This window comes from Sitodiplosis mosellana, unplaced genomic scaffold (genome assembly GCF_009176505.1).
Source record: "Sitodiplosis mosellana isolate CC-2019 unplaced genomic scaffold, AAFC_SMos_1.0 Smas_scaffold_4742, whole genome shotgun sequence".
NCBI lineage: Eukaryota > Metazoa > Arthropoda > Insecta > Diptera > Cecidomyiidae > Sitodiplosis > Sitodiplosis mosellana.
Window position 1 is genome coordinate 34,766 of NW_022599984.1, and position 10,247 is coordinate 45,012.

The 10,247-nt window shown below is 33.6% G+C and overlaps 4 protein-coding genes across 4 annotated transcripts; 1 reads left to right on the forward strand and 3 right to left on the reverse strand.

Moving 5' to 3' along the window:
- Positions 1–405: 405 nt before the first annotated feature.
- Positions 406–3,377, reverse strand: LOC129572325 (uncharacterized). Its single transcript, XM_055452266.1, has 10 exons — positions 3,359–3,377; positions 3,194–3,292; positions 2,961–3,130; positions 2,734–2,884; positions 2,366–2,656; positions 2,078–2,299; positions 1,933–2,010; positions 1,612–1,721; positions 1,489–1,498; positions 406–1,428 (listed from the first exon to the last, which is right to left on the reverse strand). The coding sequence occupies exons 2-10, from the start codon at positions 3,261–3,263 to the stop codon at positions 569–571; spliced, it is 1,962 nt and encodes a 653-aa protein (XP_055308241.1). The 5' UTR covers positions 3,264–3,292; positions 3,359–3,377; the 3' UTR covers positions 406–568.
- A 34-nt stretch (positions 3,378–3,411) lies between these two features.
- LOC129572329 (surfeit locus protein 1) lies at positions 3,412–4,878 on the forward strand. Its single transcript, XM_055452269.1, has 5 exons — positions 3,412–3,720; positions 3,791–3,912; positions 4,000–4,191; positions 4,269–4,439; positions 4,518–4,878. The coding sequence occupies exons 1-5, from the start codon at positions 3,520–3,522 to the stop codon at positions 4,723–4,725; spliced, it is 894 nt and encodes a 297-aa protein (XP_055308244.1). The 5' UTR covers positions 3,412–3,519; the 3' UTR covers positions 4,726–4,878.
- Positions 4,787–7,187, reverse strand: LOC129572327 (isocitrate dehydrogenase [NADP] cytoplasmic). Its single transcript, XM_055452268.1, has 6 exons — positions 7,047–7,187; positions 6,180–6,499; positions 5,987–6,097; positions 5,819–5,918; positions 5,286–5,675; positions 4,787–5,210 (listed from the first exon to the last, which is right to left on the reverse strand). Exons 2-6 carry the CDS (start codon positions 6,486–6,488, stop codon positions 4,888–4,890), a joined length of 1,233 nt encoding a protein of 410 aa, XP_055308243.1. The 5' UTR covers positions 6,489–6,499; positions 7,047–7,187; the 3' UTR covers positions 4,787–4,887.
- A 64-nt stretch (positions 7,188–7,251) lies between these two features.
- On the reverse strand, positions 7,252–9,605 carry LOC129572326 (uncharacterized). The gene is made up of 4 exons (XM_055452267.1): positions 8,126–9,605; positions 8,020–8,059; positions 7,776–7,856; positions 7,252–7,718 (listed from the first exon to the last, which is right to left on the reverse strand). Exons 1-4 carry the CDS (start codon positions 9,494–9,496, stop codon positions 7,504–7,506), a joined length of 1,707 nt encoding a protein of 568 aa, XP_055308242.1. The 5' UTR covers positions 9,497–9,605; the 3' UTR covers positions 7,252–7,503.
- Between the last annotated feature and the right edge of the window lie 642 nt (positions 9,606–10,247).

Genomic DNA, 10,247 nt, shown 5'->3' on the forward strand with positions numbered 1-10,247 from the left:
AACGTTGGAAAATACATTTTACGGTTCCCATGAATTCGTCGAAAAGATTCCCACTAAATGTAAATATCGTGACAACCAAATCAAAATCAAATGACAACTGAACCAAAATCGACACCGAATTTGAATTTGAGCTCTGGAATTTGTGTGATTTTATTAAGTTTGAAATAATATTATTATAGTAAAACTAAAAGTCATTGTAAATATGTAAATTTAAATGCATTATGTGCTATGATAAATCCATCCATCGAGTTGGAGTCAATAAATAAATGATATTGTTTGACCAAATAATTGAAATAATTAAATCATCGATCATTTTTGATAATTCACAACAATACCGGAATTTATTCGATACAATATTTTTACAGTGATCAAATGCAGTTGATACAAAAAAAAACAACCATTTCGTTTATTCTCATAGAAAAATCTGTTTATTCGTTGGCGTACAGGCAAAACTTGGTTGCACTAAAAAGAGGTGTTTCAAATGCATTCTGTATTTTGATTAAGTTTTTTATCCAAAGTCTTCTTTTGTGTGGTTTTGCAGTATGCGTTGCATGACGTTTACACTCAGTTATAATATGGTACCACATTTGTGCACTAAATAAATTTTCAGTAAGTTATTGAGGTTTTGATCGAAATTTGTGAAGAAAGTTCTGAATGAATTATTTTTTTTGGTTTTAATTAAATCGTGAAATTCAATCGTAACCTCATCAAAGTTGTTGATATCTGTTCGTATTTTAGTGACTGCTTTCAGCTGAATTTCCAAGGATTGTTTATACCGTTCTTGTGATTCCAATTTTTCCAAATTTAACGTATTGACCGTTATTTTTTTTGTTTGTTTTCGCCCTAGAAAAACGTCACGTGAACCTGTTATATTGAATTCTTTCGTGAATGCTTCATTGTCATCACTGCATTCTGCATTCATATTCACACTTGTTGATGGTGTCTCACTCATTGACAATTTTTCCATTTCCAGCATAAATATATCTCGCAAGATTAATATGACACTCTCAATTACGAATTCAGACCAAGATAGATGAATTGTTCGGTTGTCGATTTTCGTCGCGTTCGAATCGTCCCGTTTTTTCACTGACATCTCGCGTATCATTGATAGGTGATTTTCGGTGGGTTTTATTGTGATAACATTGCAACATGCACTTGTTGAACTTTGTTGTTTCAAAACGGTTGTTTCTTGTAGTGAGCGTGTTTTATTTACTGGGCATTTCGACATTTTCTGCTGCAGCCATTGATTGCATTTTTCGGCATCAAAAAGAAACATCAATAACTTTCCAGTAAATTTGGTACTCTCCCCTTCAGTTTGCAGTTCAGCTTCGATTGTTTCGGCCGCATATTCGAATTTCCATACAATCTTCTGGAACTCTAGGTTAGCAATTATGCCGGGAATTGAATGCGTAATTTCTAGAATAGATTAGTTATTTATAAAATAAATGGTTATAATCGTCTAATATTCGAATTTTAATACAATCTTACCAAAGGGATCCTGCATTATAGAAGTAAATCATTTTTGAAAATTCCCAAAAAAATTGAACGATTAATTCATCGATATATTAGATGAAATTTACAAAAAAGCCCAAAAGTGATTTACTTCTATACCTGAATGCATATGCATTTATTGAATTGCATCGGTGACAAGCTTTGGTTCATAGCCAATAGATCGTGATATCTCCGAAATTCGGGCAGTTTGTTGGATATCATGATGTCAGCTTTGCGTTGTAATAAAATAAATAAATTGATCAATCGATAACGGAAAAAAATGAAATGAAGTGAAATCATACTTTTAATAACAGAAAAATTAAATGGTAATACTATCTTAATGGATAGTAATGAAAGTAATTAAAATGTAAATAATTTGGGGAACAAAAAGTCGCCTCAAAAAATTACATTGCCCGTGTTACGAACAGTGGAAGTACTTACCTTTGCGAAAAGCCCTGCCGTACAATGGGCAAATAACGTGTGACTCAAAATCAAAGCTTCTATAAAATTTGAAAAAACCTAAAAAAAGTGATAAATGTTAAAAAAAAGTAAACTTGTGTTTCTTCAATGTAAGAAAAAAATTAACCCAGCAACAGCTCGGATGTTCCGAGCAGCTCTGAACATCGTTTTTGGTTATTCAACCGGTCATCAAATGCGAAATTATAGTGATTCACCAGGTATGGGTGAACTCGATGTTGGAATTCGGCGATGGCGGGAAGCACTTGCTGCTGTTGCAAATAGAAAATCAACATCCACACAATCGCATAATTTGATATTCGATTTTTTCCAACACAATTCTGTACTTTGCCTGTGTAACAAAAAAGTAATATTTAAAATTTTACTTTTCGCCGCAATAACAATTATAACTTTTTACCCCAAAATTTTATGATTACAGAAAGTACATAGATTCGGTTGTCAAACGTCAGGAGTCGAGCAACGATTGGACTGTTCAAAATGCCATAAGAATCCGAAAAATTGATATCCACTGCCATTGACGTTCTAATGTGGTAACATTTCAATATGGGCACACGAGCATGAGAAATAGGCAGAAAATTGGTGAATTGTCCGCTTGTTCTCAGAATATTCATTGCTTTTCCAATGATTGCCGCTGGTTTTGCATTTAAAGGTTGACGAGATAACTCAATGAAAAAGTCAAAATCGCTATCTGCAATGAAAAACAAATTAATTCATATATACAGAATGAGAAAAATGAGTTTCACAATGTTTGTTATATTTTATTACCCCTAAAAGCAATTCCCATAACCGTTGAACCAAATACCTCTAGTCTAACAAATGGATAGAAACGTTGTAGGGCGAATAAAAGATCGTTTTTCACCTCCATACATTTAAGCCATAACGATCGATAGTCTGGCATCAAACTTGTTTGCAAAACCTTCATAGAAAAAAGTCAAAATTCCGTTGAGTTCAACATTCTATAATTGTTGATGCTATATATTGCATATAAAAACCTCGAGCTCTCGACCAGGTTCGCAACATTCCAATCTCTTCTTGACTTGTTCCCGCATAAGTTCAAAAATTCGTACATTTGGATCCTGTTGTTGCGCCATTTTTGGTTTATTTTTAATTTTTCGTGATTTTCTTGTATCAATGTGTGGTGGCTTCCTTGATTTATGCTCATCTTATGGAAATGTGGATATTTAATTTTTTGGCATCATGACACAACTTTGTTTTGTATACATACGTTTTTTGTCAGTATTGTTTGAAGACTTGTTTATTGTCAATGCTGCCGATTCGTTCTGCGGATTATTCATTATTGGTTGTAAGGAAACAAAATCTCTTTCTGAAATTTATTATTATAGTTTATTTTAATTTAAGTGATGATAAAAGTAGAAAACATTCTACATACGACAACAAACAAATTTTGGTTGACGTATCATTGAACGCTTGAATGCGTTCAATATAGCATGTCCAAATGAATGCGTCTTTATTTGTCATATGCTAAGTTGATTACACTTTGATATGAGTTGATTTTTTTATCGAAAAAATATTTTCTAATATAACAAAATAATGTTAGTAAATTTCTTGAAAAGAACAACATTACTTTCAAAACCGGTTCTGAATTGCAAGATTACAAAACCACCTAGTTTATTATGTAAAGGTGAATCGTTTCTAATACTTCCGCGGAGGAATGCATCAATTCACACTCGCAATATTCTAATACGAAAGGCCAAGTTGGAACATATCGACAATTTTGGTATTTTTTTACTGGTCAGTGAAAAATATGACTATAACTATAAATATATGTATGTAATCCCCAAAAAATTCATTTCATTCACAGTTCTTTCCGGTGACCACTTTTGGATTGGGAGTATGGCAGATCAAACGAAAAATTTGGAAAGAAAATCTGATTGCTGAATTAAAAAAACAATCGAACAAAGAACCAGTTGATCTGCCGGAGGAGTGAGAACATTTCTTCTATTTTATATTTCAAAATATTCAAATATTTTCGACACAAACTATCTAGATGTTTGTTTGCTTCCCATACAGTTTGACGCAACTAAATAGTATGGAATATCAAACAGTGAAAGTGAATGGACATTTTCTACACGATAAAGAACTATATTTAGGTCCCCGAACATTGATTGAGTCCCACGAAAATGGAAAAAAAGGAGGCGTACTGACAATTGCACCCAAATCGGGATATTTAGTAGTCACACCATTCAAACTCAATGGCAGAGAGTATGATAACACGATATAATGATGAAATTAGAACCAAACTCAAAATTGTAGACAATACCACATCCTTTTTATTTTAGGGAAACAATTTTGGTTAACCGGGGTTGGGTTTCGAAAAATAAAAAGACTCCAATGTCCCGCAGTGAAGGCCAAATTCAAGGAGATGTTGAAATTGTTGGAGTAGTTAGAAAACACGAAAATCGACCACAATTTATGCCTAAGATGAAAGATGACAATTTGTTTTTGTACCGGTAAAATCAAAATCTTGAATAATGGCATTGAGTAATAAACTAATTTGACATTCATTCATTTCATTCATTTCCTCTTAGAGATGTTAATAGAATGAGCGCCATTACTGGTGCGGAGCCATACTATTTGGATGCGACAGTCTATTCAAATATTTCCGGTGGTCCGATTGGCGGTCAAACTACTATTACTCTCAGAAATGAACATCTTTCTTATGTTGTGACCTGGTTTTCTCTATCAGGTTTGTCAGCTTGGTTTTGGTACAAAATGGTCTATTTAATTCCCAAGTAATGCTCAAATGATACAGTAAATAAGTAATGCTTGAGATTAAATATGAGTGAAAATACGAGGATTCTATTCATGTCTTTTATTTCTTCCACCATTGTTAGTTAAGGCCATGTATAAACCTTTTTTTATTTTGATTAAAAAATATATTGCTTGCAATTATTTGTTTTAATTTGACATTGCGACTTTCAAATTTTCCGCAAGTTTTTCAATGAATGCAAAAGTATCCAAATAATCTCCCTTTTGTACATTTGATAGGCCTTTGATACATATAGCCAAATCTTTGGTCATAAAACCAGATTCAATTGTATCGATGCAAACTTTTTCAAGAGTTTTTGAAAAGTGTTTCAATTCTGGATTTTTATCCAGCTCAGCGCGATGATGAAGGCCCCGCGTCCAGGCAAAAATTGAAGCAATTGGATTGGTCGACGTTTCCTTCCCTTGTTGATGCATACGATAATGGCGCGTCACCGTACCGTGAGCAGCCTCAGCTGTGGGATAAAAATTTCGTTTATAATTCCTTCAACATGGAAACACATGGAACATGGTCAAATAATTTAAACTACCTTCTACAGTTTTTCCATCCGGGCAAATTAGAACTGACGTCATCAGACCTAAACTACCATAGCCCTGGGCAACAGAATCAGATTGAACATCGCCATCATAGTTTTTACATGCCCAAACAAATCCGCCATCCGACTTCATTGCATAAGCAACCATGTCATCGATTAAACGATGTTCGTACCAAATTCCATTTGCTTCAAACTGAAGTCTGTATTCTCTCTGGTAAATTTCTTCAAATATATCCTTGAATCGACCATCGTATTTTTTCAAAATGGTATTTTTGGTGCTCAAATATAGTGGAATTTTACGGCTGAGGGCATATTTGAATGAGGAATGAGCAAAGTCAATAATGGAATCATCGGTGTTGAACATTCCCAACGCCACACCAGCACCTTTATATTGTAATAAAATAATGATAATAAATAAAAATCTTTATATATTCTGTGACCTTAGGTCACTGACCTATCGATTTGGCCATAGGAATACAATTCTACTTGTTATTGGAATTTTACCAAATCTGTTGAATTATTCTAACCTTTATATTCGTTGACTATATGGGTAATGATTTTACCACCTTCTTTCGGTACAAAGCGAAGCTCCAACGTACCTGCCTCCGGAACTACAAAATCAGTGGCCTTTTAAGGAAAATGAAGTTATTTATCGTATCGCATTTTTTGTTATTACAATTAAAATGGAAACTTACTTTATACTGATCACCGTGTGCATGTCGACCAATGATAATTGGTTTTGTCCACCCTGTAACTAAGCGGGGAATATTTTTGCAGATAATTGCTTCACGAAAAACGGTTCCTCCCTACAATATTACATGGATAATATTTGTTGAATTGAAAGTTGTCTGGTATAACTTAAAAGTCATATCGCAATCAAACCCATACCAGGATATTCCGAATAGTACCATTTGGGGACTTCCACATTTTCTTCAATTTGAATTCTTCGACGCGTGCCTCATCTGGAGTTATAGTTGCGCATTTAATTCCGACATTATATTTTTTAATTGCTTCGGCACAATCAACGGTTACTTGATCATCGGTTTTGTCTCGATATTCGATGCCCAAATCAAATACGTGCAACTCGATATCCAAAAAAGGAAGAATCAATTTTTCTTTGATCAGATCCCATATAATTCTGGTCATTTCATCACCCAAAATGTCCACAACGGGGCCTGCTTTTATTTTGTTCGCCATTGTATATTGTACTACGAAGATATAATTAAATATAAAAAAGAACTCTCAAAGGTTGTGTATACTTGACCGGCAATTTTAATGTGTCTATACTACAGTGTATGCAAAATAATCAAAAGTTTGATGTGATATATGCAGTATATATTTAACAACGTCAATAAGTCAAAGACACTGTTTTTCATACAATGCTATTATCATTATGACGAAAGGGTAAAGTACAATCGTACGCAGAAACATTTCATGCATATCAATACTATCAAATTTTATGTATTAAATAAAGTGACCAGATCAATTTAAATTCTATTATATTATGTGAAGCATTTGCTTCGAATCGATACAAAATTATATCTGACACGTTGCTGAAAATTGAACCGATACTTTCAACATATTTTCAACTTTCTCTTTTTGTTGAGGAAGATAAAATACAGATATTGACATTAAATATAGATGAAAAAATTATAAAAATAATACGACAGTTTCTCCAAAATATGTATACTAAATAAATTATATATTAGAAGTACTGAATTAAGAATTGTTATTCTAATTTGTTATTAGAAATACCTTTCTAAATGCTTTCACTGTGCAACAGAACAAGATTGATACGATTTGGAAATAACATTCGTATTCAATGCACTTCACCGTATTACTGATATCATATATATGGCTTACGCTAGCTGTTAGCTGAAGGTCTTCATGAAAACTTAGATATGTGAATTGAACGCACCCTTTTGTAAATGGATATATTCAAGAAAGTACACAAGTTAAGTTACTTAATAGTACAAATATATTATGTAGGTTTTTTGTTGTCGTTGTCCATTTATTTGATACTAAAATGAATAGTAAACAATACTGTAACCATAATCAATTCAAAATAAATAATGTGGTTCGTTCGATGCAGCACAGATTAACTGACAGTACAAATTGATTCACGCCCATTAACCTTTTTCAACACATCATGCATGCCTCTCTCAATTCTTTCATTTATTTCAACAGCAGAAATTTATGACCCATTTCTTTTCTAAAAAACATCTACTCGATTGTCTGACGGTACTCCAGAGCACAATTTAGATGTAATAGCTCCCAAACTAATTATCAATAATATCAATGATGAAAGCGCAAGGATGACTCCAGTTGTTAAATCGTGGAATGGTGTTCCTGGAAAAGGATTTAATCCCAGCAATACTAGTAGTCCACAACAGTTCAGCAGCGAGAACACGGTTACCAGAACATAGCCTAATTAATCAGATTTTATTAAACTTATGCATTTTTGTGGAAACTAATCGAACATACCAGAAATGAAATTTCGGTTTGGTAGCCAGTAACACTGCCGTGATCGAAAGCCCATAAATCCAAGGGATGCAGCTGCAAAACCTAAAAAATAATGGATTTTTTAATCAATAAGTTCGAAATTCCGTTTATTACATGAAATAAATGTTTAAACGGAAAAACAGCTGACTGATCAAAATAAATAATAGTTTTTACGAGATTGCATTTAACAGTAATTCAAAATCCATATAATACAAAATGAAATCACCTGATATTACACCCAAATCTAAATAATATGATCTCCGCATCTGGAAAAACAACAAAATGACCATTTTTAAATCTCAAATCTGACATCGAGTTGTTTTTTTACTTACGTCGGTAATCATGTATAAGCAAAGTCCCGAATTCAAAATCCCCGTGAGAATTAACATCAGTGAAATAGCTCCAATCGTAGCTGTAGCACTTTCGACTTTTTGGAAACTTTCGTGTGTCCAAGGTTTTTCAACTCCGCCTAGCGTTGTGTTATTATAAATTACTTGCTGATTAAGTCGTGGTGAAATTATGGCTGTTGTTCTATGGTCAATATTTTGATCAAGCGTTTTTTTATCCTCATACACTAGTTTTTGTGGTGTAAATCCCGACTGTTCTTGCGTGGCATATGGATTTTGCAGCTGAAATTGATCTGGAGATCTTTGAATAATAGTTTGGTAGCTTCCTTGACGTTGGAGGATCTCTTGTCCAGCTTTACGTGGAGTAGATAGTAATTTGTGTAATTTCTGTGTGGCGATTGGATTTTTCGTAGGAGTTCCAGGGATATAATTCGATTCATCATAGTTGATAGTTTGTTGGTGTGACTTCTTATATGATTGACTGTTCATTCTCGATTGAATGGAATGTTTATCGTCAAATTTTCCGTTTGTTAACTTTGGTTTATGTTCTGGCTGCAACGAATGTGTTTCATTTTTCAATTTGAATGGACCACACCATGCAGATCCATCGGTACCACCCATTTTCATAGATAAGTCTGCTTTTATGGTGCCTGAAGTGACTTCAGGTTCGATAATACACACTGAAGTTTCCATATCATCATCTGTGGGAATTACAGCATATCTATGCACACGACCATTATGCATTTCAATAATTTCATGATTTGAATCCACTACGTCTTCGTCGTCGTCAGTTGGAACGATTGTATACCGTTGCATACTGTTTTGATCAACCAAAATTACCGATTTGTTTATAAAGTCCGATGAGAAAGCTGACATCAGTTTTCGGCTATTTTCTTGTGGTGTGAAAGCTGGTAAACTGGTGAAGCTATCTTCTTCTTCTTGTACCAGCTCAGGCGGAATCAAGTCCAAATTATCATGACTTTTGGTTAGCCTCAACGAGCCGTTGCGTAATATGCAATAACGATCCTTATTATTGCTGGAGAGTTCTTCTAGAGGAACTAATGCATAACCATTTGAGTTGAATCGCATACCTGTATTTTTCTGATATTTGATTGAATCCATCTCGTAATTTGGAATAATATCGGAATAAATGGTTTTTTTCTGGTTTTGTTCTGTCCGGTACTTAGATTCTCTATGTTGTATAGTTTGTTGAGCTGTCCATTTACCCCTTGATGATGTTTGAATAAATTGATTTTGTTGTATTTTTACATCGTTTATATCAATTGATGTTGCAGGAACCTTCAGTTGTGAAAATTCACTTTTCTGACAAAATGCAGGATTTATATAGTGAGCCATTTTGAAACACTCTATTTTATTATAATATAGTAACAAATGAAATTTGCACACAATAACCAAAGTTGATATTGAAGAACAAACACCCTTACTGATCGACACATAGCACGCATCTGGCGCTTTAAATGCGACGCATGCCAAATAAAAAACGACCGTTAAAAATTCACTCAATTCCCTTATACAAACAACTTTCAGTTACAACCGCACATCTGATCCTATATATATATATATATGCTTGTATGCGTGTGCGTGTCCGTTTGCATATGTGTTTGTGCTTGTGTGCGTACGTGTGCACACAATGAGCTTTGTATTTGACTTAACTTGTATGTATTCGTCACTATTCGTTCACATTTTGTATTGGTAGATACAAAGAATTTGTACTGCGCAAGATAGTTTTATTTATACACAAAACACCCTGCGTGTATGAAAAAAAGAGAACATGTGGTAAATTCTCCCTTGTATTTACTACTTCATATTTTATAATGAATGTATAGGCAGATGTGAGCTGATTGTATGCTGTATATTGAATTGTGGCACTAGTTGATTGTTTTTCATATTGTTATCGAAACTGTTCATTTCCAAAATTATTTCTTTCCGAAGTGAATATTCATTTCATATAGAGCGAAATTAAATCAATTTTTTTTGTTATTACAGTTTGAATTGAAACTTATTCTCTAACGCTCAAATGAATGCGCTGAAACAATAATTTCGAATAATTCTTACTTAGGAAATTTTGAAACATTCTAAGTCGTTG